The sequence below is a fragment of the Phacochoerus africanus genome, chromosome 4, assembly GCF_016906955.1.
Source record: "Phacochoerus africanus isolate WHEZ1 chromosome 4, ROS_Pafr_v1, whole genome shotgun sequence".
Lineage (NCBI taxonomy): Eukaryota > Metazoa > Chordata > Mammalia > Artiodactyla > Suidae > Phacochoerus > Phacochoerus africanus.
In genome coordinates this window covers 73908741-73935866 of record NC_062547.1, presented here as the reverse complement: position 1 = coordinate 73935866, position 27126 = coordinate 73908741, and the positions used below count along the sequence as shown (strand labels likewise).

The 27126-nt window shown below is 59.0% G+C and overlaps 1 protein-coding gene across 7 annotated transcripts in view; it reads left to right on the top strand.

The window, feature by feature from the left end:
* The window catches only part of KDM4B (lysine demethylase 4B), a 142118-nt gene that overhangs the window by 111518 nt on the left and 3474 nt on the right, over positions 1–27126 (top strand). For 2 of the 7 annotated variants that reach the window (XM_047777415.1, XM_047777414.1), the window contains one exon: positions 344–587. In XM_047777415.1, coding sequence (XP_047633371.1) covers positions 344–467 — 124 coding nt within the window. In that variant the 3' untranslated portion in view covers positions 468–587. Of the gene's footprint in view, positions 1–54; positions 277–343; positions 588–6918; positions 7021–7400; positions 7601–14259; positions 14688–14992; positions 15114–16958; positions 17138–19608; positions 19832–21424; positions 21502–21785; positions 21842–21988; positions 22098–25887; positions 26074–26154; positions 26320–26772; positions 26893–27126 lie in introns of those variants that run through there. The other 5 variants (XM_047777411.1, XM_047777418.1, XM_047777412.1 and 2 more) reach the window with 5 other exon arrangements.

The following is a 27126-nucleotide window of genomic DNA, read 5'->3' as shown; positions in this document are numbered from 1 at the left end:
GTTTTCAGCTGCTTAGTTCTGGCACCTCCTATAATATGTTGCTTGGCTCCACAGTCATGGAGGTGATTGCAGAGACCCGTTTGCTGGATGCCCTCTGCCACCCCATTCCATCACGGGGGCCCCGTTGTGACCCACCTTCCACCTTTTGTGGTCCCTGCCTAGCTGCTGCCTGGTGTCTGGTGAGGAAGGAGGGGGCAGAAGGGCTGCACCCTCTTGGCATCCACGCGAGGCCGTGGGGGCACGGGTGGCAGGGCTGTGCTGGGCTGGAGGAGAAGAGGCAGCCTCTCTCTTCTGATTGCTTTTGTTGTGGGAAGCATCAGTCTCCGTTGTGCTCTTTCTCTAGGAAATGTCCAGGCTTTTTGGTGCCAGAGGAATGGTCAGCAGACCCTCACTGGGCCTGGTGTGTGGCTGGAATTGGGGGGGCGGTGCAGAGCAGGTGGCCAACATCCTGCGTGTGTCTGTGTTAGGGCTTCGCGGGCCTGGTGGGCTCTCCTGTGACCCCTCAGCTCCAGAGAGCCTGCCCCGGACAGTAGATGTTCCATAAACAATGAGCGTGGCATATGCTAAATAAAACTTTTATTTATGGACACTGGAGTGGGAATTCCATATTATTTTCACGTGTCACAAAATGTTATTATTGTTTTAACTTCGGAACCATTTGAAAATAGAACCACCACTTGAGCTTGTGGTTAGCGCCAAGACAGGCGGCAGGGTCTCTGGGCCTCTGGTGCAGGCTTCCTCCTGCAGCCGCTTGGTCACTGCTGGCAGGTCTTGGCCGCAGTGGCCGCGGACAGCGCCTCCCCTTCCTTGGCGGCACCCCCATACTCTGCAGAAACTGGGGGAGAGTCAGGCTGGTGGAGCGGTCATGCTGCCTGCAACCTTCTCTCCCGTGGGGCTGTTTTCCTATCCACGCGCCCTCATTAGCTTGTTCTGCCCACCCCGCGGCCCCTCTCTGAGTATGTTCTGACCTGCTTTCACCTCTGCTCCCCACAGCCCGTGTGAAGGTGAGTCTCTCTTCTGATTTCTTTGGTTGTCTCTCCCTTCGATCCCCCACTCTCCCGTGTATTCCTCACGCAAAGCACCTTCTTGGTGTGGCCCATCTGCGGCGCTGAGCGCAGAGGGTGAGCACAGAGCACAGAGCGAGCTTTGCTGACCTGCCAGCTCCCGGCATTTGCATAATGGTTGATTGGTTTGTGGCTCAGGCTAATTGGTCAACAGAGCCGACTGCCAAGGAGCTGGGCCTCATTCCAGGACGGAATGGGATTAGAGGCTGACAGGAACCTGCCTGGAGGATGGGGACCTGGCCGCCGGGCCTTGGCTAAACCTTCTGTGCGCAGGGGAAGAGCTTCAGACTCCCCCTGCCCCCTCGTCCTGCTGCACTGCTCCTGTCTGGAGTATCCCTCTCCCCTCCACCCCTCTTTTGTGCCAGCCTGGGACTGAATAACAGGTATTTCATTGTTCCCAAAGACATAATCTTCCTTATAGCCTTTAGCGTGTAGAGTAAAGCAGATTCCCCTCTTTTTAAAAAAGTCACTTGGAGGGGGGCTTTCTCTAAAGAGGCTGACTGGGGACTCACATTTGAAGGCCCAAGGCCAGGCTGCCCCCCACCCCCCGCCCCAGTGGCAGTGGCCCTCAGAAGTCCGTTGTGACTTTCTCTCCTGGCCACACGGCCAACCTGCTCTCAAATTGCTGTGCCTGGTCTCCGAGGCTGCCCGCTCCCCTGAGCCTCCCTTGTGGGAGGTTTGGTTATGGGGGAGCAGTAGCATTACCTGAGCACCCTGGCTTGGGCCAGATGTGGGGGTAGGATCTTCCCTGGGCACTGCTGACCTCCTCTGTGGGTGGCCCTCCCAGGCACTGTAAGGGATTGAGCGGCATCCCTGACCCCACCCACTCAATGCCAGCTCGACCCCCTCCCCCAGTGTGACAACACCAACATCCCCAGACATCTCCTAATGCCCCTGCCCAAGGACTTGGCGTTGGGGTGGGCTTGCTGCCTGCTGCCCCCACTCCCCCCATGTCCCTGCGCAGCCTCGCCTCCTCCGGGACACTGCGCCAGCTCCCCGGTCCTTGCTCAGATGGGCTCAGCCAGGCCCCCTAGCCCTGCCCCTCGAGGACCCATCCTTCCAGACAGCCCCCTGCCCCTCGCCCCACGTGTCATCTCAGGGCAGAGACGGGTGTTGGCCCCTCTGGGAGAAAACGATGCCTTCCTGTGGATGTTCTGTCCACACCTGAAGCTGACTCCATCCCGTGGCAAACAGGGCCCATAACCTGTGACCTTCTTGTCCTTGCCGTGTGACCCCTGCCCAGTGCTCAGTGGAGCCCGGCTCTCTGCCTGTGTCTTCGGCAAGTTCCCCCTCCCCGCTCCTGCCCGAACAGCCCTTTGCCATATGTAGACTGTCTTTCCTCTCGTCTCCTGATTATTTCCAGCGGGAGCTTTAAGGAGCGCTCTGCGTCGCCCACGTGTTCCAGCAGGTGTGTGTTCTGCACCCCGTGCAGAGCAGCTGAGCAGCTGCTGCTGCAGCCTCCACACTTGGAGCAGAGGGTAGTGGGGAGACGTGACATGCTCCTCCGCATCCACAGGGCCATCCTACGTGGGCGGCCAGAGCCTGCCAGCCCTGCTCGCCCCCCCTTGCAGCTCCCACTTGCCACCTTTCCGCCCGCATTCCTCATTTACCACGGAAACGAGGAGCCCAAGAGCCAGGGAGCGGATCCCCACCCACTTGGCCCGCCTCCAGACCCAAGAAGGGCCGACCTGGTCTCCCCTCTCCTCCCCGTGCCTGATGCTCTGGCCAGGCTGGACACCAGTGCCTGCCTCTGACCCCGCTCCCGCTGGGCACCCTGACCTTGCTGGTCCCCGAGCCCACCACCCTGCTCAGCCCCTGGCTGCTCAGAAGGGGCTTGCCAGCCCCCATGGCTCCAGGAGCTTGTCCCCGTGACTTCCGCAGAATATGCTTGGTGCTTTCTCAAAGGTGATACCCACTCAAGGACACACCTACTTTCCATGGGGTTTGGAACCCTGGGAGGAAGGGACTGTGACTCTGGGCAGGGCCGCTGGAGAGTCAGAACTCCTGGACAACAGCCCTGCCTTGGGGTGCCTGAGGGGCTCTGAGCCCTGGGGCCCTCAGTGAGCCCTCGACTCTGCCCTGCCTGCCACCTGAGATCTAAGCATACCTGCTTCCATCTTGGGAATACTAGGGTAAGGATTTGGTTCCTGTCATCTTAACCAAATGACATCCTATTAGGCCTGGCAGGCAAAGTGCACATGTATCTCCACCCTCCCCAGAAATGCCACAAAAAACAACTAGAAAGGAGGAACAGAGAAAACGAGGGGGTGAGGAGTAGACTTTGAAGTAAGGAAAAGATAGGCCAGCAAGGAGTTCCCTGGTGGCTTGGCAGGTTAAGGAGCTGATGTTGTCACTGCCATGGCTCTGGTTGCGGCTGTGGCACAGGTTCGATCCCTGGCCCAGGAGCTTCCACATGCTGTGGTGAGGTTAAAAAAAAAAAAAAAGGAAAAGATGGGCAAGTAACACTTGGCTTTGCAGCACAGAGAAAACTTGCATCCATAGGCCTACAGATGGAGAGTGGGCTGGTTCCTGCCACAAGGCCTGGGATTCAAGACACGGGCACCTCCTGGGACGGAGACTGCAATGGATGGGGGGCAGGTGAGGGAGGAACTGCTGGGCTCAGGCCCCCTCCCACTACCCCATCTCCCAGCAGAAGGTGGTGGCCCCGCTCCGGGGTGAGGTCGAACCTGGCAGCCTTGTGTATCCCCAACCCCAGGGCCAGGTCAGAGCAGCCCAACAGAACAGACCGTAGATAGGACATTGAGGATCCTCTCTGATGTGACAGAGTCCCTGCTCTTCCTGTCCCCTTCTACCAGCGCTGCTCACACAGCCACCCCCAAGCATTGTAGTCCCTTGTACATCACAGCCAAGGGGGTCCCTAAACCTCTGAGGAAACTCAGAGTGAAAGGCAATCTCAAACACAAAAGGAAAGCAGGACCCCAGGGAAGGGGCCATGCAGGGAGTGAAAGAAAACCTATTTCTCCTCCCAAAGGGGAGGTGACTTGGCATTTATGGAAGAAGGCCCTGTGTATTTAAAAAAAAAGACTTTTAGGAAAGGGATGGCTCTTGGACATTTCAGCAAGAGCAAAGAAATCTAAGAGGCGAGTTGAGAGATGGCTCGAGGAATCTACAGCGTAGACATTTCACAGCTCGGGTTAAACAGAAGTTCCTGAAGCTTCTGGAATGAACAAACAGATCAACATAAAGAACCCTGGTGGTCTTGTGCTTAGGATTCTGTGCTTTCACCACTGCAGCCCAGGTTCCATCCCTGGTCTGAGAACTGAGATCCCACATCAAGCCGCTGTATGCTGTGATCGGAGGGAAAAAAAAGAACAAGGGACCAAAAAGGGACCAGACTTGGTGATAGTGATGCTACAAGCTAATAGACAAAGGACAAGGGCTCAAAGGTCAGAAGAACGATCATTTCAGCCCAGACGTGTACACTCAGCCAAAATACCAGCCACATATGGGAGGAGAATAAAAATCATTTTAGACAAGCAAAGTCCCATGTTCCCCCTCCTTTCTGAGAAGGCTGCCAGAGGATGTTCCCCAGCCAAACAAGGGCATCAACCAACAAAGACATGGGATCAAGGAAATCGGATCCAACCCAGGAGAGTCCAAAGCAGTCTCAAGATAAGGGCAGGCCCCAGGGTGTCATTGAGGAGCCAAGGAGTCCACATCGGGAGCTGGGAGATAACCAAGAAAGCCAGGCTTCTGAGAGAGGTCACTAACTCTGGTTACTAACTCCAGGAAGAGCAAGCAAAGAGAGCCATGCAAGCAACTCTGTTGCTCGGGGATGTGCAATTTTACTGGTTAAGAAAAATGTAACATGGAATTTTGCCACAACCGAAGATGGTGGCAGATGCAGAGAGAGAAGCCAGGAGGGGTAGAGGCAGGCAGCCTAAGTGTCTGGGCTGGCAACTCATCAGAGAAGCCAGAACCAAAAAATGCAACAGTAGCAGCGTGAGGAGACACAGGGAAAATGCAAGAAGAAATGGCTAAAAGAGGGAACGGTGTTGCGTCTAGAGAGTGGGCCCAGCGGATGCGTTTATGGCAAGGCTGTGACAAGGGTGTGTAAGGTCGACACTCCTTCCACCAGCTGTCAGCAACCACTTATTTCCCAGCTTATGTTGTCACGAAACAGAGTCTTCTTTGCATTTGGATGTTCAGGCTGCTTTCTCCTCTGAGGTTGGACATGGTCCCTGGTCTACGTCTCTGTGCCTAGGTGCCCCCATTCTGAGCGGGGAGGGGGACCCTGCATTAGCAAGGCCCGGCAGCTACTAGGGCTTTGGTGCTGGCGCTTGGGGTTAGGAGTTTGGTGTGTTGGGGGCCAAGGAAGGCCTGAGCTCTCTGGGAACCCTGAGAGCAGGTGGGGCAGGGTCAGAAGTGGCCTCAGGGCCGGTTCCTCTGGGTCGCGGGAAACTGAGGCCAGGTGAGTTGGCAGTAGGAAGACGCCTTCTGCTGGGTGCTGCCTGGGGCCAGTGAAGGGGGGTTCACCTGTGGGCACCTAGCCCTGCAGCATCCCTGGATCTGGAGACAAGCCTCTGGGTGACAGCCCAGAGCTTCCCATCTGTCTCTCTAAGTCGGGACTGTACCTGGCATTTCCCAAGCTCACCCAGCGTGAGGAGGGTCCCCAGGGAGGCCTGAGCCTCTCGTGCCCTCTCCCGCCCCCCATCTGTTGCCGACCCACCCCACCCTGCCCCCACCCCCCCGCACCCGTCCTCCCACACCCCTCCCCTCGCAGTGAGCCTGCATGACATGCTGTGTGTGATGCCATGCCTCTGCCCATGATGCGCCCTCCCTGGAATGCTCCCCGCTTTCTGCGTTTGGTCATCAGGGTGGTCCATGCTGCAGACATCAAGTAGGGCTTGTCATGTGCCAGGCATTGCCTGGGCTCAGGTCACCGAGCAGCCACAAGCCAGGGGCCCCCCAGGTAGGCAGCTGAGCAGCGAAGGACCAGCAGTGGTTAGTGGTTAGGGTTAGGGGCTGGTTAGAAGGAGGCACCCCAGGAGCCAGCAGCGTCAGGCAGGGAGGCAGCAAGGAGGCTGTCAGGTCCCAGCATCCTGCACGGAAGGCAGAGGTGCTGCAGACGCCCCTGGGGGAGGTGGCTCCAGTCGGTCGGCCCTGCTCCTCCTTAGCGAGCACTTGATCCTTGGAGGTGCCGCTGCCAGGGACTCCGCAGGGTCTCCTGTAAGGTCTTAGTGTCTGACCCCACTGGGGCCACATAGAGAGCTCCCCAGGGGAGGGCAGCCCCAGCCAGTGCCAAAAACCCTCCCCCAAAAGCTAACACTCTCAGCTGCCTTGGCTAAGAGTGTCCTGGTGACAGCCTGTGGCTGTCCTGGTGCCCCACCTAGGGCTAAGACTCTCCACGCTGACCCGGCTTTTGCCCCTGCTCCCTGGCCGGTCACTCACCTCCTGAGACCTAAAAGCCACTGTCCCCTCCCTGGAAAGGCACTGGACTGGCAGGGATGCCCGCCACTAACCTGCCGCCCACCCCTCTTTATCGCTTTCCTTTCTTTTTTAACTCTGATTCCTCCCCCCCTCGATTTTCCCTCGTTTTCACTAAGAAGCCACAGCTCAGCTTCAGCAGGGAGTCTCCCTTGGGGCCCAAGGGGTGCCCTCTCTTTGGGGACTGTCACACCCGGAGCCCGGCCCCGGCCTGGAGGCCGCGTGGGCAGCGGGTGAGGAGGGCCTGGGTGTAGCTTAGAGAAGCGGCCGCCGCGGGCTCTGGGCTCGGAGCCGCTGCGCGTGGAGAGGACGCAGGGAGCGCGGGCCGGGGCGAGGCCCCGCAGCGAGGCGTCTGGGGCAGTTAACGCGAGTCCTAGAGAAAAACCCCCTGACGTTTACATTCTAGACAAATTAGTCTGAAAGAAAACAGACACTGGAAAAAGACTGAGGAGGAGAGAAAACCCAATCTAGAGAGGAAGAAAGAGCAGACCAGGAAGCCGGGGCTGTCGTAAGTGCACCTTTTGTCTCGTCGTCGTCGTCCAGGCATTTTCCACCAGCTGCTGTTTCCATCCGAGTCCGCGCTCCCGTCTCTCCCGCCCCCACCACACAGAGGCTCCCGGAGCCACCCTGTCCCGCCATCCCATCTCCAGCTGCCATCAGCACCCGCTTGACACAGGCCACCCTTGCCATCCCCCTCCCCTCCCCCAAGCCTCTGCGGCCCCGCCCCCCTGGCCCCAGGAGCCAGCCTCAGCCAGGGCCCCATGTCCCCCTGCCCTCCTGGGGGCGCTCGTCTAGGGGGGCTCCATCTGCCGGCCAGCCAGGGCGTCCGGCCTGGGGGCTTCTCCCCTCTGTTGTTTGGCCTCCTGCCTGACAAACCTCTCTCTCCAGGTCACACCGGAAACGGAGCCAGCCCAAGAAGCCCAAGCCGGATGACCCCAAGTCTCCTGGCGAGGGGGCAGCTGGGGCAGCCATCCTGGAGGAGACCGGTGGCGGAATGAAGGAGGAGGCCGCACTGGAGGCCGACCCCGAGGAGGAGGAGGAGGAACCCCAGTCGCTGCCGCAGGGCCGGGATGCCGAGGGCGCCGAAGGTCAGTGCCACCCCGTGTCTGCACCGGCCCTTTCCTGGCCCCCAGCTTGCCAGGCCAGTCTCTGCTCTTGCAGAATCCAATTCACATGCTTTGTTGGCAGCGTGGAAGTTTTATAAAAAATACCATCTGGGGGTGCTGCCAAAGTCCCTCTCCTCCCAGAAACCGAAGAGAGGCTGTCCCAGCCCATCCTGCTGCTGTGACAGAACCCACAGGCTGGCAGCTTGAAACAACAGGCTTGATTCCTGGCTGTGCTCGGGGCTGGGAGATCAGGGAGCTGGTGTGTTGAGAGCCCGCCTCCTCGTTTGCATGTGACCCTCTGTTGCTGTGTCCTCGAGCCCTCTGGCCTCTATTAGGAAGTCGCTGCTCCTTCACAAGGGCCCTAGCCTCGTGACCCAGTCACCTCCCAGCACCGTCCCACTGAGGAGTAGGATTCAGCGTGAATTTGTGGGGACACAGACTGTGGGTCCATAACAGGTGTTATCTGCTCAGCCTGCTGTTAGTGGCCAGAGGCTGGATGTGCCTGAGGTGGGGACGCCCCATCCACCCACTGGCTGGTGTTAAACAAAAGGGTATATTTGGGCGCCGGGGTGGGGGTGTCTCAGAAACGTGCCCTTTACACGGCCTGGGGACCATTAGCTGTGGAACATCACTCCATGAGCGTTTGAAGGTTCCCCACTCCCACGTTTTATGGTGCTGCTTTTACTTTTCCATGGCTGGTTTCATTTTCCTAATTTGCAGCTTCAGCTGCTCACACGTTTGCCGCAGCAGCTGCTCCCTGGGCGTAAAGGAGGGGCGGGGGTGGTGGCGGCAGATTGCCAGGCAGCAGCACCTCAGGCCCCTGTCACAGGCCATGGATCGGTTCACTCGGGTCCTCATTCTCCTCTTCGGGGGCTGCGTCTTGGACCCGGCTGGTGTCACAGATGATATGGCATTTGAGGTGACTGTCCATGGGGCAGGGCAAGCCTGCTCCCCAAATGTTCCCATGTGTCCCTGAGGGGGTTCCCCAGGGGGGCTTGAGACAGGGAAGCATGGAGCATTTCCCAGGTAAATCGTGTGCTGGGGTGTCCCCAGAGAGCTGGCATGCCGTTCACCCAGCAGGCATCACAAAACTGCCGGGCATTGCACAGGAGGGTCTGGATGATAGAATTTGTTCTAGAATGATAGATTTGCATTGTTTCCTCCCTCTCCGCCCTGCCATGTCATGGCATTGACATGGTGGGCGTGTTACAAATTTATTAAAGCAAAAGTAACATTTTCAGAGGGAGAGAGAGAGAGAAAGAATGCACATGAGGGTAAAAAGAGGGCTCGTCTTGCTTTACAGTTGTTTTTATGTCCACATGCTGGATACCTTATTTGCGTGAGGAACAGGTTCTGTAGAGGCGGGGTGAGGATTGGGTGACCTGCCTTCCCCAGCAGGGAGGGAGCAGCCCAGGCTGGTCAAGGTGGCAGAAGGGGCATTGCTATGAGACATGGCCAGAGGCTTTGGGGTTTAATCTCCTTGGAGGGGACTTGAAGTCTATAACATGGACAGCCCAGGGAGACAGGACAGAGAGAGGAGAGGCAGCCGGGTGAGGAAGAAGCCCACATCGCCACTGTCGCACTTGGAAATGGACCTGAGGGCTCTAGGGGTGCAGGGATTCAGAAGAGTTGCCAGAGCCCAGCTTGACCCACGCAGCCACATCACACTTCTCTTGTAGCGGCTCTTACCAGAACACGTGGTTTCCAAGAAGATCCTCCTAATAATAAAAGTGACCAAAGGGTGAGCCTCCCTGGAACAAATCTAGGAGTCGGGGGGCCCCTGGCCTGACCAGTTCAGAAGGTCTCAAGAGACGGGGGTTTCACTGGGGCCTCTCCTGACAAGAGGGGGAGAATGCTCTTTGACCACAGGCATCTCTTTTCATTTTGAGCAGCTGCTGGCCTGAGGCTGGGCGTAGGGCAACCACTGAGAATAGACACTCTGTTTACCCAACTGCTTACAGAGGACTAATGGCTCTCTTTTCCTTCACTGAATGAATTTCAAATGAATCTTTGCCCAGACCCATTGACTGCTTAGAGACAGCTGCACCCCCCACCCCACTCCTCTCACCTCCTTCAGCCTTGCTGGCCCAGCCCTGTCACAGTGACACGCACCCTGGCCCTGGTATCTCGGGATCCTGAGAGCTGGCCTTGCGCTCTTCCCTAGTGAGACCCTAGTTCCTCTCCAGTTTTTCCTTTTATTTTTTGGCCTCACCCTCGACATGCAGAAGTTCCTGGGCCAGAGATCGAACCTACCCCACAACGGCGACAACACTGGATCTTTAACCTGCTGAGCCACCAGGGAACTCCCGGTTTTCCCTTTTCTAAGCAGGTTCTCACCTAAACAGGGGGTATCCATGTCCTTGGAGAGTAAAATATGCATACTATAGACAAAAGCGTGTAGGACGCAGGCCTCCATTCCCAGCATCCGCAGTCACTCTGTTCCTCTTCCTGGGGTCTATCCCCGAGGGCTTCTCCAAAACAGCTGCAGGGTCCACGCTGTGTGATGGGCTTAACGTTCGGTGGCTGGGCTGCCCTTCGGCCCCTTGGGGCTGTGGCTTCCATCGGCTTCCTTAGGCTCAGGAAGAGGGAGGACATTCCCGGGGTGGCCTCTTTGCTCAGGGCTGGCAGTGCTCCCCAATTCCGACACCCTGTCCCCGTTCCATACCAGAGCCTGGTTCTCAAGGCGGGGTTGGGGTGTGGGGCCACTGAACCTGGAGGCCACAGCTGAGGGAGCGCCATGCTCCAGGCAGGGGCTGTTCCTCGAGCCCCTTGGAGGGAAGCTTCCTCTGAACGCATCAAATAAATACATGCTCACAGTCAGGGGTGACAGCAAAGGCATCCAGGGAACAAGTGGAAGATTTTAAAGTGGTTTCTAGATTTCCTTTAATGCTAGCTTAGTACCCCTCAAAGCTGTGCATGTAAGGACTGTGTCTGGCGTTCTTCAGGCTAGGGCACTTCGTGTTTGCTGCTGCTCACACACGGGGTTCTCCCCGATGGAGGAGCCCGGACTCTGAGGGGATGGGAGGGGACCAGGGCCGGCTGATGTGACACTTGGCCTAGGGAGGGGGGCTGTGTCCCCTCCTGGCTATCAGCATCCCCCTGCCCCTGCTCCTACTGCCAGAGCTCCGCAAGAGCTGCTGCCCCGTGGCCTGGCCCAGTGGACCAGCAGCCTCCCCCGCACTCAGCCCTGACCCTGGGAGGGGCCCCTTGTCCGGCACCCAGCACAGCCTCCTCACTCTCCGGCTTGGGCTCTACTTGGGGAGGGATGTGGTGCCGGCGGGAGCGGCCATGGGGACCAGGACCAGCTGGCCCAGGCCAGGGAGGGTGGGGTGGGAAGGGTCCCTAGCCAGGCAGCAGCCCTGTACCCAGTGCCCTCCCCTGAGGAAACTTCAGTGGGAGAAGAGGTGTTGGGGGCCTGGGAAGCTGGCGGGGCCATGACATCTACTGTTGAGGGGTTCTTGGCTGTGACTCCGTGCTGAAATAAAAGTGCGCCGCCGCCCCCCCCCCCCCGCAAAAAAAAAAACCAACCTTGGAGTTCCCTGGCGGCTCAGAAGGTGGGGGATCCGATATTGTCACTGCTGTGATGCAGGTTCAATCCCTGGCCCGGGAACTTCCATGAGCCACGGGTGTGGCCAAAAATGAAAGTACCAGAAGGACTTCAGCTTATCTGCTGGAGGAGGAGGTCCCTGCTATTCTGCCTACCCCACACCTGGGCACCAGGGAGGTGAGAAGCCCTGTGTGCTGGGGAGGGACCCCGCTCCGAGCCTCAGCCCTTTCCCAGCCACCCTCTCAGCATCGTTCCGAAGATTCTTCAGGCAGGCCAGCCAAGGGGCTTTCCAAGTACTGCCCTGCCCGGGGCCTGCGGCGGTCACCACAGCGTGAGGACAGAGCCTGGGCACCTTGGTGTCCTTCCTGGCCTTGGAAGGGTCCCCAACAGGGTTCTCTGGGTGTGCCTCCCTTGGCTTCCCAGAGCCTGGGAGACATTTAGAAGAGGCTGGGGACTGTCCTTCTAACAGCAGCTGCGGGAGCGGGAGCAGCACATAGGCTCTGGCAGTTGGAGGCCAAGGCTGGGGAGGCCACTGCTTGGACTTCCATTTGCATGTTCCTGCTGCCAGGAGGGGACATTCCTTAGAGAACAAAGCTGTTTATCTGAAAGAGCCTTTTACACAAGTAGGACAGGACTCTGGGCAGCGCCATTTCTATAAATTGGTAGAAGCGGCCAGGAAGAGCCTGATCTCCTGGGTCCTCAGTCACCTCCTGGGCCGGGCGGCTGTTACCGAGCATTAGGAGCAGTGCTCCCCCCAGGTCTCTTTCTCCCCATCCCCCGCTCTTCTCCCTCTCTTCTCCCTCCTTATCCCTCCCCTCCTCTTCTCCCCTTCTTTTCCATCCTCTCCCCCCGCTCCCCTCCAATCTCTTAACCTCCACATCTCCTGGGACAGGGAAGTGACCTTTTGTCACCAGGACTGTCCAGCTTCAGCATCCGTAGGGAAAAGCAGCTCTGTCTACAGAGTGTCTGTGTCCTTGGCCGGGTAACTGTTCCTGGGGTGCTGGTGGAAGGGGTCATGGGGAGCTTGCCAGCCTCCTCCAGATGGGTGAAGGTGCAGGAGGGATCCTGATGGCACCCTTGGCAGGCTCAGGGCCTAAGGGTGTGAGGGGAGTCGGAGAGCGCTCCCTCCTCTGGGCACCTCTTGAAATGCACGGCTCCCTGCCCAGGAGCCCGCCCGAAGTGGGCACAGGGCTGCAGCCAGCAGCGGCCAGTGGGGGCCTTGGGCAGGAGTCAGCCCCCTCCCAGCACTCAGGGCTGGGGGTCTGCCTGGAGGAGGGGAGGGGAGGGTGCTTGCTAGATCCCTTCCCCGGGCAGCATGGGTCAAGGACTGAGTGATGATCTCACTTTTGGGAGCGTCGTCCCACTCACTTCATCATCTTTGGCTGAAGGATGGTGTGACACTTGGATGGGTTTTTTAATACCAAGATGCCGTGGATGCTGTGTGGCTGACCGGACCCTGTCACGCATCACGTTGTCACAGGTTTAGCAAGGAAGGGACCGCTCCTTTCCTTTGAGTCCCTCCTTTCCCAGCCCGACTGATGGCACCAGTGGCTCATGGTTGCCATCAGCAGGACGACCAACCCATCCTGAGTATCAACCACTGTTGCACCTCATGTGATGTCCTGAACTTGCGGGGACCCTGGGGCCTGGTGGTCCTTGTGGGTGGAAGTCCCTGAGGCCCTGCATGCCTTACCCTGAGCACAGCAGGCCTTGCATGAGTGGCCTCTGTGACACAGCCATGGACTTGGTGGCTAAAAGCAGCACTCTTATTCTCCTTCATTTCTGGGGGTCAGGAGTCTGACACGGGTCTCAGTGGGCTGGAATCCAGGCGTGGGCGAGGCTGGTCCTTCCGGATGGGCCAGGGGAGAATCATTTCCTGGCTTTTCTGGCTTCTAGAGGTGCCACATCCCTGGCTTGCGGGCCCTTCCTCCCTTCTCACAACCAGCTCTGCAGTGTACCTTTGGCTTCTTCTGTAACCCCAGCTCCCCGCCCCCCCCACTGTCCCAACCCCAGCTGGGAAAGGTCTTCTGTCTTTAAAGATCCTTATTAGTACACAGGATCTACCTCGGGATCCTTAGCTCAGCCCTATCTGCAGGGTCCCTGCTGCTGAGACAGCCTCTGAGACCCTACCAACCACACGGCCCATCTCAGTTTATTTGGTGGGCTACACGCCCTAAATTAAACTTCTGCTGAAGACACTCCCTGCCTGCCTCCCTCCCCACCCTGTTCCTGTCAGGAACCCCCCCACCCCTACTAAGCCCAGTGCCCAGGCCCTCAGCATGGAAGGGTGCTTCTGGCCACGCGGGCCCATCTAGCACTTCTGCTCCACTCAAGCGGAGTCGCTTCTTTATGGTTTGTTGTTTAAGGTTTTGCTTTTTAAAAATGCCACAAGTTGGAGCTCCCGTCATGGCCCAGTGGATGTGAATCCGACTAGGAACCAAGAGGTTGCGGGTTCGATCTCTGACCTCGCTGAGTGGGTCAAGGATCTGGTGTGGTGGTGAGCTGTGGTGTAGGTCGCAGACACGGCTTGGATCCTGCATTGCTGTGGCTGTGGTATAGGCCGGCAGCTGTAGCTCCAATTCGACCCTTAGCCTGGGAACCTCCATATGCCAAGGGTGTGGCCCTGAAAAAGTAAAACAAACAGCCAAAAAAAAACAACACCCAACAACAAAATAAAAATGCTGCAAGTTGCATGTTCTAACTAGGAATGGATGAAACTCAAATTCATGAAAAGAAAGCACATCCCACCTCTGCCCTCGGTAAGGATGTCCAGAGCAGGTCTCTTCCCAGCTGCTTTTGGACAGCTCACCTTGGTGCCCAGTGCTCATTCTAGAAGGTTCCTTGAGCAAGTGGCAGAACTCTGAGGCCAGGGTGCTGTTGTTTGATGGCTCAGCCGCCTGGCAGGGGAACCTGGCAACAGTTAGAACTGCTTGAAACCCAGAATCCTTGGGGGAAGGCCTCTTTGGGCAGGAGGGGCCCTCAACCACCCCAGCGGGCCCTTGCTCAGGCTGGGGGGCTCAAGGGGGGGCACCTGGCCCCTGGCCCCCTTGGGTGACCCGTCCCCCACCTCTGACTCCTCTCTCTTTCCCCACAGAGGACGGGAGGGGCAAGCTGCGGCCGGCCAAGTCCAAGAGCGAGCGGAAGAAGAAGAGCTGCGGCCCCCTGCACCCCTACCAGCTGCCGCCGCCCCCGCCCCCCCAGTTCCCCATGGAGGAGGCACCCCTGCTGGAGTCCCCCGCACCAGCACCCGGCCCTGAGGCCACTGAGGAGAGCCCCCCGCCACCGCCCCTCAATGTGGTGCCCCCCGAGGCGCCTGGCGAGGAACCAGAGGCGAAGCCACGCCCCATCATTCCCATGCTGTACGTGGTGCCACGGCCCGGCCCCACGACGGGTGACAAGGGCCGCGTGTCCTGCCAGCAGGCCTCTGAGCACTTTGCCCAGAAGGGCCCTACCTGGAAGGAGCAGGTGGCTCCCATGGAGCTAACAGGGCCTGAGGAGGAGAGCGGAGCTGGCGAGGTGCAGGTAGGGTGGCAGTGGGCACTGGCCAGGGTCCCCGGGTGGGGGCCTCCTGCCTTCATGTGACCCCCCCTCGTCTCAGACGGCACCTGTGGCTCTCATCCCAAAGGCCAGCAGCATGTCCATGGTTTAGAAACCGTGGTGGCGAGAGTTGCCTGGGGGCCTAGCAGTTAAGGATCCTTCATTGTCACTGCTGTTGCTTGGGTTTGATCCTTGGCTCAGAAGGGATCTTCCTGGGACCTCACGACCATGACTGAGGACACAGAGGTCCCTTGGAGCTGCCCCCGCAGTGGCTTCCTGTGCTGTTTTAGGCTCCAGGGACCTTTTCCAAGTTGAAGATGGAGATTAAGAAGAGCCGGCGCCACCCTCTGGGCAGGCCGCCCACCCGGTCCCCGCTGTCTGTAGTCAAGCAGGAGGCCTCCAGTGATGAGGGTGAGTGAGGGTGTCCCCAGCTCTGTTGGTCCCCGGGCAGTGCCCCTTCCCTTGGCTGAGGTCAGTCTGCAGACCCAGCCACCAACCAGCACAGTGTCAGACCCTCTCCCCAAATGCCATGGAGCCAAGCTGCCCCCTTCCCAGCCCACAGCTCCTGAGGTCAAGCCCAGCTGCCCCCAGGAATGCCCCCAGCCTCTGGCCCACCCTCAGTTGTGCTGTTTCCCCTGAGGGTGCTTGCTTTGCTGGCCCAGGTCCTGAAATGTCTAGTGGGGTCCCTAAGGGGCAGGTGCTGCTGCCTGGGTTCAAACCTCAAGGCCACTGCCAGGAGCCCAGGACTGTGGTTGGTGTAGGTTGCCTTTCTGTGACTCAGTTTTCCCATCTGTAGAAGGGATCTGCTGGCCCCCTGAGGGGTCCTGCCAGGGAGGTACATGGGACTAAGGCCTGTGAAGTGTATGGGCTGGTGCCAGGCACACAGCAGGTACCAGGAATGCAGACCATTTGTTACCTGGGCCTCCTGGTATGACGCTCTCACACTCTCCATGGTAACCTGTGCCCCCTCCTCATCCTGTGAGAGCCGAGAAGCTGCTGCTGCTGCCAGAGGCTCCTGCCCATGCTACCCAGCACAGCCCCTTCCTGGCCCCCCAAGTGGGCAAGGGCCGTGCCTCATCCTCTCTCATGGCCTCCCGATCTGTTCGGGTCCCTGGCGCAAAGTGGGGCTTCCCAAATGTTTTTAGAGGCTGCTGGCAGTGAGTGCTGGTGGCGGTGCCAGCATCACCAGGGGGAGGTCTGAGAAGTGAATTCAGGGTTAGAGGATCACAAGGCCGGAAAACTCACCTGTTTCCAGCGGAGACGTTCTGGCCCTGCAGTCCCCTCACTTGTCCCTGGAGACGGCACTGCAGGGCCCCGGGTTATGAGTGATGCTCCAGACTCTGACCTGCAGCCCGGCTGCCCTCAGCCAACGATTAGCACTGGGCTGGGGCGCGGCCAGTCCCAGCAGAAGTGACTCTTGTTGCCTGAGCCCAGCGTGGGCCTGGGAGAAGTTGGAATAAAAGGCTGTGGCAGCTGGAGCCGGAGGCACGGCGATGAAGAAGCGTCTATTTAACACTCAGCTGAGAGTCAGGGTTGCTATCTCGTGTGCAGAAATCCTGCTAAGCCAGTTTTTCATCTTCCGCTTCAGCCTTCTATTTAAGATGCATGTGGAATTTGAAAACTGTCTGGATGGCTTCTTTCATTCTGAATCTAATTTGAGCATGAGGACGAGGCAGGCTCTCGAAACGCTATGGATCTTGGGCCAGAGCACTGGGAGTGGGCAGGACCTCTCTGGAGATCAGCTGCAGCCCCGGGGTCCCTCCGCACTGAGGTGGCCTAGCCTTATACCTGGGAAGCTTGGGGCCGCAGCAGTGAACACCCCACTTCTGAGGCAGGTTCCTGGGGACCACCGGTGCTCATGCCATGGCGGATGGCACCCCACGTCCTCAGGAGACACAGGAGTGGGACATGGGGGATCGGGGACAGCTGGCTGGGACCCAAGACCAGCAGAGGCCAGCCCGATGACAGGTGACGGGTAGGGCAGGAGGGACGTCTTCAGTGGCCTCCATCTTATAGGATGTTGGGGCGACATTGCCCCCACCCAACTCCCAGGGGTCCGTTCCTGACCTGCCAGGGCCTGGCCACCCCATTTCCTTCCCCGGGTAGGACTGGCCCTGAACTAGGGCAGCCAGGGCGCTACCCAGCAGAGGGGCTCAGGGGCTGAGAAGTGGGGACCTCCCCTACCCCGAGCGTGCACTAGGTTGGGGGGGGCGGTCTTCAGTGCTCAAGTTGCTCCCTCCTCCCACTTTCTTCCAGAAGCCTTCCCTTTCTCTGGGGATGAGGACGTGGGTGACCCTGAGGCCTTGAGGTCTTTGCTGTCCCTGCAGTGGAAGAACAAGGCAGCCAACTTCCAGGCCGAGAGGAAGTTCAACGCAGCGGCCGCCCTGACGGAGCCCTACTGCGCCATCTGTACTCTCTTCTACCCATACAGCCAGGTGAGCCTCTGCCACTGCTGCTGGACCACACCGGGCCTGGCAGCATCTGCCTGCTCCCACTGGCGCCAGAGTCTCGCTCGGCTTGAGGGGAACCCCTTCCCTCCCAAAGGGAGACTGATGGGGACCAAGAGCCCGCTTGCAGTCGGAGCCGCAGTGGGCTGGGTGGGGAGCCCCAAGGCCCACGAGAGGCCTGCGGGGAGAGAGCCCCGGGGTCTGAAACAGCCCCTTGGAAAGTAAACTTATCAACGTGCATAAAAATGAGGCCATGAGGAGTTCCCATTGTCATGCGATGGGATTGGCGGCATCTTGGGAGCACTGGGACAAAGGTTTGATTCCTGGCCTGGCACAGTGGGTTGAGGATCTGGCGTTGCTGCAGCTGCAGCTTAGGTTGAAACTGTGGCTCAGATCTGATCCTTGGCCCCGGAACTCCGTCTGCCACAAGGGGGCCAAAAAAGAAGAAAAAAGGCCCTGAAAGAGAAGCAGGGAACGTGAGGCTCACACAGCTGTCCTCTGAGTGTCCCCTGGGCTGGGAGGGGCCAAGGAGGGGCCCGCAGCAAGAACAGGGGCCTGGAAGCCTGACCAGTGTGGGGCTGGCGAGGGCGGACTGGGGCCGGGAAAAGACCCCTGCGTGGCCTGGCCCAGACACAGCATCTCCCATCTGTCCCTAGTTTCCCTAGCCATGAACCTGGCCTCTCCCGGCATTCCATTTGGTACTGTCAGCTGCCAGGCCCTCCCGGTTTCCTTCTTATTTCTTCCTCTCTCCCCCTACCCCGTCCCTGACCACTGCCTGCTTTCCAGCCCTTTCCCCCTGCCTGCCTCCTGCCCTGCCGGTTGACACCTCACTACAGCCACGCACAGCCTGGCTGGAAACCCCTGCAGGCTCCATGCTGTGCCCCAGCATCTCACATGCACCCACTCAGGCCCCTGGGCACCCACCCAGATCCTCTTGCCAGGTGGATTTCTGTTCATTCTTTGTGGCCACTCAGTGGCTGGCCACCTCTTCTGGGATACCTTTCAGGACCTTCCATCCCAGGCTGACTCTGGCCCCCCAGGTTTCTCCGCCCGCCTCTGCTCTTAATCCTGCCCCCTGTTTATCAGCCCCCAGAGGGCAGGCCAGGTCTCACTTGCTTTGGGGTCCCCGGCTACTAGCCGAATGCCTGGGGTTTTCCACACGTTACCTGAGTGGTCCGAGGTCTGTGCTCTGTGCCAGGGCAGCATGCCCATCTCAAGGGCCCTGCTGCTCAGCTGCCTGGTCCTGCTGTCCCTAAGCGATTCCACGTTGGGTGGTGGAAGTGGATGAGATGAAATGTTCAGACTTCTTCAGGCAGGACCCTCCTCGGTGCTGCTGGGAGTCAGCTGGGAACGCCGGCTTAAGAGGCCAACCTCTTTAATCCTGGTTGCTAAGTGAAGCATCATGACTCAGTTTAAATCATGCCCACGGCACCAGTGGGCCTCGAGGGGCTTTGGCTTCCGCAGTCTGGAGCCCTTGGAGTCAGGGGCCAGGCCTCTCTTGTCCTGCATTGCAGGAATGGCTGTGGCTGGAAATTCTGCCTATTTGGAAACCAGCTAGCCCCCTAATCCAGGGTGCCAGGTGGGACACCCTAGGTGCCCCCCCCATGGTACATCAGGCTGGTGACCCCCCGTGACTTCTTTGCTTCCACTGGGAGCGGGGCAGTGTCCTCCCATCTCTCTGGGTGCCCGGGAGGCTCACCTGGGAGCCCTAACAGCCTGTGACAGGTCCGGGGATCATGCTGGATGCTGGTGTCGTGGGCAGGACTTTTCATCACAGTCTCTTCCTCTGATCGGATATGGGGGGTTGGGGAGGACTAGAGTACAACCATCACGGGGTGCAAGTCAGAGGAGAGGCGAACACCCCACATAGATACATAGATGACATGGTGTCACACGATGGTCAGAACCGTGAGGCAGACAGAGCAGGCGGAGTCCTGGAGACCTGCTGGTCATGTGGGCAGGGCAGGGTCCAAAGCACAGTGAGCAGAGATCTGAGTGCCCCAGGCCACGGGAACAGTGCATGCACAGGCCCTGGGGCAGGACCGATCCTGGCTTTGGGGATGTTGGAGGAACAGCAGGAGGCCCATGTGGCTGGAACCGAGAGAGTCAGGGCAATGGGGATGAGGGGGACGAAGGTAGCAGGGTGGTGTCTATGCTGCGTCTGGACATCAACCTAAGTGGGAAGGTTTGGGGGCAGGCCGGACCGGATCTGTCTTTGGAGAGGCTCTATCAGGGACTTCCAAGCAGGTTGGGGGCTGGGAGGGCGTGTCATGGAGACCCGTCATGGGGCGGCTGCAGGTGTCCTGGTCGAGGAGGTATGAGTGCAGCCAGGAGCTGGCTGGGGATATACATGACAGATGGAGGCTGCTGGACCAGTGGGCCAAGGGCAGCGTTAGGGATGCCCTGTCCCTGCCCAGCCCATGCCGGGCTCTCCCTTGAAGGCAGTCCGTCTCCCGCAGTCCCTACAGACCGAGAAGGAGACTCCCCAGGCCTCCCTCGGGGAGGGCCCTTCGGCCACACCGCCTTCCAAAAGTGGCCAGAAGACACGGCCGCTGATCCCCGAGATGTGCTTCATCTCCAGTGGCGAAAACACGGAGCCACTCCCCGCCAACTCGTACATCGGTGACGACGGAACCAGCCTGCTGATCGCCTGTGCCAAGTGCTGCCTTCAGGTCCACGCCAGTGAGTGCCGGGCCCTGGTGGCGGGCAGCCCCCGAGGGAGGGCTATGGGCCGGACAAGAGCCGTGGGGTCTGCCACATGCAGCCCCACTTTGCCCTCCGAGACAGCTGCCTTCACGTCTGCCAGGCAAGGAAGCCGCTTCCCATGGCTGCTCCTTAGGGCCCATAGCAGGACCTGGTGTCATGGAGCAGACGTCCTGCCCTTCTCACTGGCCACGGTGGGCTTGTCTGGTCAGCCCCGTTCTGGAAGGGTCTGCCAAGGCCTTCCCTCCGCACCAGGGCCTGGGAGGCAGCAGGAGATCAAGTGCCCATCAGGGGCCGTGACGCTTTTAAACTCTGCACTTTTGGGGCCAGAGTTGGAATTGATGGTAAAGCTGAGATGCTGGAGTGGTCCAGGGGTCTGATTTATCTCTGCCGTCGGCAACTATCCTCCCCCAAATCCTGAAGGTCGGTAGCCCGAGACAGGAAGATAGATGTCTGCCCCTCTTTTTGGTGGAGGGGGGCCAGCGAATGTGATATTGAACTCCTAGGACGGGAAGGCTTCTGGAGCCACTTAATTTCGTGTGCAGCCTGTGCAGGAAGGTGGCCGTAGATCTCTGTCCATCGTCTGCCCCCGAGGAGGCCTTCCCCTGGCTCGCTTTTGTCTCTTGGCTGGGAGCCTGTTTGCTCTGCCCAGCTGAGCCTGGCTGGGAGACCTGCTCCTGGGGTTGGGAGTCAGGGGGATGGCAGCAACCGAGCCTACTGCCTCACTGCTCTCGAGGGGCTTGAGGTCCTCTGGAGGGGGAGCCCCCACTTCCTCCAGGAACCAGGACTCTGCGCCCACTGCCCAGGGCCTGGGCTTGGCTGAGTGCCCCAGGGGACAGAGCAAGCAGCCATGGAATGGCTCTCAGGGACCTTGAGGCCTCCATGGGGACACAGAGCCTCGTTTCTGCTTCCCTGCTTTCTCTGTGGTCTCTCCAGGGACCCCTCCTCACTGGCCGATAACCACCCCAGCCAGCAGGGCCCCTGTTGGGCCGCAAGCCTCGGCTGGCTGAGGGCCCCTGAAGTACTGCTGAGTGGTGACTCTGGGGAGGTGGGGTCCTGGGGTGGGTGGTACCTTCTCCCCTGCTTGGGGACTTGGCTCTCCACTCCCCCTTCGGGCCCTCTCCCCACTTGTAAACTGGGACCACGTCCTAAAGCCAACCCGCCTTGGTAACCTTGAGCGTCCAACTGTGCTGCCAGGAGCGGTGGTTCTGCCCTGCCCAGCTCTGCTGCTCTGGACTCTAGGCTCTCTGAGGCCCTCTTTGCCTCCCACACACCCTCTCCACCACCTTCCTGGCTCTCAGGTCAGAGAGGGTGGGGGCGCTCCTAGACCGTGGTGGGGGGAGGGGGTGAAGGCCAGACTGAGCCTCCAGACCCAGTGGGGCTTCTGCTTTGGAAACCTGCTCTTCTTCCCCGCGCCTGTTTCCACACTTTCCCCGGCTCTGCGTGCAGTGGCCTGGATCGAGGTAGAGCGGGTGGCGAGAGCAATTACCCTCAATACCGCAGCCACACCCCAGGGGCCCGTCAGCCCGCGCGCAGCTGTGGTGACAGATGCCGCCCGCCCTTGTTTTCCAGGTTGCTACGGCATCCGCCCTGAGCTGGTCAATGAGGGCTGGACGTGTTCCCGGTGCGCGGCCCACGCCTGGACTGCGGTAACTCGCCCCTGCAGCTGGGGTGGTGCTCTGAAAGCCATCACGGCCCGTGGGGGAGCCGGGCCCGGGCCCGGGGCTCACCCGATCCCGCAGGGTGACCTTGGGCTGGCGGCCTCACCTCCCTGGGCCTCGGGTGGAGCCCGACGCACTCCTGGCCCATCACTTCAGTGGCCGCTAGTTTGAAATGTAAGGACGGAGGGAGGGGGCCGGACCAGGTCCCAGAGCAGCAGGCGGGCGGCCCCACCCTGCACACCCCTCACCCAGCGGTTGTCTGCTTCCTGCAGGAGTGCTGCCTGTGCAACCTCCGCGGAGGAGCCTTGCAGATGACGACGGACAGGAGGTGGGTAGAAGGGTCCCTCCTCCTGGGGTGTCCCGAGGGAAGATAGGGGGGTGGGCGGGGGCAGGAGCAGAAGGAGTAGATGAGGTCCCATAGGCCCAACTACTGGGCTGGTGCTGGTACACCCATGACCCCACCCTCTGCCCCCAGGTGGATCCACGTGATCTGCGCCATCGCCGTCCCGGAAGTGCGGTTCCTGAACGTGATGGAGCGCCACCCCGTGGACATCAGCGCCATCCCCGAGCAGCGGTGGAAGCTGGTAAGGGCCCTGGAGTCCCACCCTGGGCATGCAGGGTAGTGGCCAGGGAGCCAGACCTGATGATTTCAGTTTGGCCTAAATAGGCCCAGAGGTGCCTGAAGAAAAGCAAGGCTCCCCTCTCAGTCTCTGTTTCCAGCTTTTTACACAGCAGAAGCCACCATGGGCACTCTGCCGCATTCTTTCTTGCTTAACCATGTTGGTCTGTCACCAGAGTTTTCCGTACACAGTACAGTCACAGTGGTTGTACAGCAGAGTTCTAGAACATCTTCATCTTGTGTAGCTGGCATGTTAAATAGCAGCTCCTTGTTTCCTCTCCCTGACCCCCTGCAATCACTACTCTCTTCTCTGATTCTGTAAGTTTGTTTTAGATTCCTCATGGAAATGGGTTTCCTTCTGGGTCTTGCTAATGTCACTGAGCATAGTGTCCCCCAACCTCCATCCATGTTGCCGCAAATGACAGGATTTCCCTCTTTTTCACGGCTGAATAGTATTCCTTTGTATTACTGCACCACATCTTTTTTATCCATTCAACTGTCTGCCAGCAGTTAGGTTGTTTCTTTTAAGTTTCTGACTCACCAGACTTCTAAGTCCTGGCTCTTGTCTCCAAGCCAAGTCTTGGGTGTTGTAAATGATGTTGCAATGAATGTGGGGTGTGCCTTTAGATAGAAGGCCAGGAGTGGGATTGCCGGATCACATGCTAGTTCCAGTTTTAGTATTTTAAGGAACTGCCATATTGTTCTCCATAGCGGCTGCATCAATTTGCATTCCCACCAATAGTGCACGAGCGGTCCCTTTCCTCCACACCCTCGGCAACACTGGTCGTCTCTTGTCTTCCTGAGGATAGCTGTTCTAACAGGTGGTTTTGATTTGCATTTCCCTGATGATTCGTGATGTTCAGCATCTGTTCGTGTAACTGTTGGCCATCTGCATGTTTTCTGTAGAGAAATGTGTATTCAGGTCCTTTGCCCATTTTTAAACTGGGCTGTTGGCTTCTCTGCTCTGGAGGTGCGGAAGCTCCCTAAGTGACCTCTCTTGATGGCTGGTGCACTCTCCCTCTAAAGAGCACGGCCCTCCTTAGGCAGGTGTGGCCTCGCCAGGCCGGCCTCCTGCTCTTGCTAAAAGCAAGACACCCCTCAGGGGAGCCTTCCAGGTAGTAGGCAAGACAGTGAGCAAAAGCTGGTTTCCATTCCAGCTCAGCCACCAGCCAGCGGTGTGGCTCCAGACAGACTCTTTGACCTCTCTGTGTCTCAGCCTTCTCCTCCATTAAAAGGGGTGCCAACGCTCCCCTGCGTTGTGAGCACGGGCTGGGCCGCACCAGAAAGCACTGATCATGCTGTCTGAGCACCAGCGCCTGCTCCCGGGTCATCACCTGTGAGTTTGCAGGTGGCCTTGTGGGGGACATGTGGGTGACAAGATGTGTTTTGCAGCCCCCTGGGGAGCTGGGTCCCTGGCCAGGGGCTCCCACCTGGTTGATTTCCCAGCTTCCTGGAGCAGTACCTGGGTATTGACGCTCCTCCTGGCCTACAGTGTGCCTGGTGGTGAGTCCCCAGCAAAGGAACAGAGACATCCACCACGGAGCCCAACATGCAGGGCCCCTGGGCAGGACTGAGTGGACAGGAGCCGTGTGGGAGGGGAGGGGGGCCCTGGCCAGCGCCAGCCCTGCCCAGCCTGGAGGAGCATCAGCAAGAGGCCGGTGCCTGCTGGTGATTCCTCCAGGAGTGCGGGCATAAAAGGCCTCATTATTCAGGTGGAGCGATGGTGCGGTGCGCGGGACCGTGATAGATCCTCCCTCCCAGACGCTTTATGGATCATCTGACATTTCCAGCTTGCAGCCTCTTCATTACCGGCACTTGTAACGATGAATTAAAAATCCTTTTACACGAGGCTCGCTTGTACTGCCTAATGGAGCTGTGCAGGGAAGCCAGCGGTTAACTCCTGCTTGCCCAGCCGCCCGCCTGCCTTCCTGGGGCCACGCAAGGGCTGCAGGATCGGTCCTCTGCCATCCTTCTCTCCCCATGACTCCCTTGCTGCTGGCTCTGGGTGCCTGGCAGTCCTGGTGAGTGGGGGCTGGCCCCACTGGCTGGCGGCCTGAGCCTCGAGCTCGGTCCCTCACCAGGCCAGTTAGTTTTGGGGGGCTGGTGGAGGCAAGGCTGTTGAGGTGCTTTGAACTGGTCCTGCCCTCTTATCGGCCCTGCTTTGAGATGTAGAGGGCTGTTTTAGGTCCTGATGGGAGAGAAAGCAGGGGGCACAGGTAGTCTGCGCTTAGGGTGGCCTGGAGCTCACTCCTGACGCATGGCCCAGCAGAGGCCTGACCCACATCCCTCATGACGCAGAAACACAGAATCATGAGCTGTCACTACGTGCTGGAGTGGATGAGCTGTGTGCCATGCTCGGCCTTCGGGTTTCAGCTGTGGTGTCAAGGCTGGGTTTCTGGGTGGGCTGTGCCCCACTTTCCACTCCCCATGGAGGCAACCGGAGCCCCGTCCCTGAGGGCCATTGTGTGTCAGCACCTGTCCCTGCGGGCCAGCGGAGAATCAGGCATTGACAGTTTAATAATGAGATCTCATTGCTATCGATTAGTGCTGGGCCCGTGATTGTGCAGCACCTTGGCTATGGGACTTCTCTGGCTTTTGAATATGGTTTATAGAGCGATAAAGGCCTACTTATTAAATGTACAAGAGTGATAGGCTGGTAGCTGCTAAGTAGTGGCTGGATGTGGGCAGGGGCGCAGCATCCATGGCCCTGGAGCTGTCACCCAGCAGAGCAGGTCAGCCCAGATAGGGTGTTGCGATGGTGTGGGCCCTCTGCCCCTCCTTACAAAGGGGCTCCACTGCAGTGCTCTTCATTCAAAAGTAAGAGAAAATCCGCCTTTTTTTTTTTTTTGGCTTTTTGCTATTTCTTTGGGCCACTCCCACGACATATGGAGGTTCCCAGGCTAGAGGTCGAATCGGAGCTGTAGCCACTGGCCTACACCAGAGCCACAGCAACGCGGGATCCAAGCCGCGTCTGCAACCTACACCACAGCTCACGGCAACGCCGGATCGTTAACCCACTGAGCAAGGACAGGGACCGAACCCGCAACCTCATGGTTCCTAGTCGGATTCGCTAACCACTGCGCCACAACGGGAACTCCAAATCCACCATTTTAAAGGGAACATTGCAGTGGCTTTTAGTACATTCATGGAGTTAGGCAGCCATCATCTCTGTCTAGTTCCGGAACATTCCATCACCCCAGAAAGAAACCCAGTCCCCTTTAGAAGTCACTCCCCCCCCATCCATCTCCCCAGCCCCTGACAACCACGAACCCACTGTCTCTCTGGATTGGCCTGTTCGGGACGTTTCTCATAAATGGAATCACACACTGTGTAACCTTCTGTGTCTTGCTTCCCTCACTGAGCCTCATGGTCTTGAGGTCCATTCACATGGTAGCAAGTGTCAGTGCTCCTCACCTTTTCATGGATGAATCATGTTCACTAGTGGTTCCCGGCAGCTGTGTGGAGGGGTGTGTGGGAGAGTCCTGGGAGTGCTGGGGCAGGCAGATTGGTGAGTCTGGGAGTGGTTTAGGGGGAGGCTCCTACCTGCCCTGTGGTCAAGACTCCCAGCCAAGGGGAGCTGGGCCAGCCTCTCCCAGGATGCCTCCATCCAAGGCCAGCTGCCGGGCCTCTGCGCTCCAGTCCTAGGTCTCAGAGTCACCCCCAGGAGATAGACCCGAGGGTGTAGTAAGGGGGCTCCCAGCCCTGGGGACAGAGGTGGCGGCCAGAGCCCCATTCCTGCTGCCTGTTTTCCGTAGAAATGTGTGTACTGTCGGAAGCGGATGAAGAAGGTGTCTGGCGCCTGCATTCAGTGCTCCTGCGAGCACTGCTCCACCTCCTTCCATGTGACCTGTGCCCACGCCGCCGGCGTCCTCATGGAGCCAGATGACTGGCCCTACGTCGTCTCCATCACCTGCTTCAAGCACAAGTCAGGGAGCCACAACGTGAGTGCCTGCCCCGCCCCTCCAAACCCCCCTTCCCACCCCCGACCTGCGCCCAGCCTCTGACTCCCCTTCCACCCCCAGGTCCAGGTCCTGAGGGCCGTGTCCTTAGGCCAGGTGGTCATCACCAAGAACCGCAACGGGCTTTACTACCGGTGCCGCGTCATTGGCACCACCACGCAGACCTTCTACGAAGTGAACTTTGACGATGGGTCCTATAGCGACAACCTGTACCCAGAGAGCATCACTGTGAGCCATGTGGGGTGGGGCAGGGGCGGGGCAAGGACAGTGGGTGGGGCAAGGGGCGGGGTGGCGCAAGGCGGCCACCACCCTTAGAAGCTGGGAGTGGCTGCATCCCTTGACCTGAGTCCCCAGCATCCAGGGTCGCCTGTGTTCCTGCTGGACAGGCCCAGGCTGTAGGTCCCCTGCTGGAAAGCACCCACCATTTCTGCAGAAACAGCCCAGAGCGGGGCCAGTCTAGGTACGCCCAGAAGGAAGGTGAACCAGGGCTTGGAGGGCTTCGAGCTCCCGCAACCCCCCCTGCCCCAGCCTTAGGTGGGGTCTGGCCTTTACAGTTCAAGCAGAGAGCTTGGCCTTCCTCCTGGCTGCAAAATCTACCAAATGAGACCTTTCTTAGCCCAGGCGAGCGTGGTAACAGAGCCTAGAGCACCCCTCACCCCCCGCCCATCCTTCTCTCCACAGAGTAGAGACTGTGTCCGGCTGGGACCCCCACCCGAGGGCGAGTTTGTTGAGCTCCGGTGGACTGACGGCAACATCTACAGGGCCAAGTTCATTTCCTCAGTGACCAGTCACATCTACCAGGTGAGGGAGTCCCCGTGGCCCAGGTACAGGGACACGTTTAGGGCAGGGCCGTCGGCCCGGTCCTGCTGGGTGTGACTGCGCTTGCCCACTCACTGAGGAGGTCAGCACAAGCTGGAAGGCCCTCCAAGCGGCTTCCCCTGTAGAGATGTTTTCCTGTTTTGTTTTGGTTTTGGCTTTTTTGGTGGTGGAATATACATGAAGCTTACGGTTTTAACCATTTTTAAGGGTGCAACT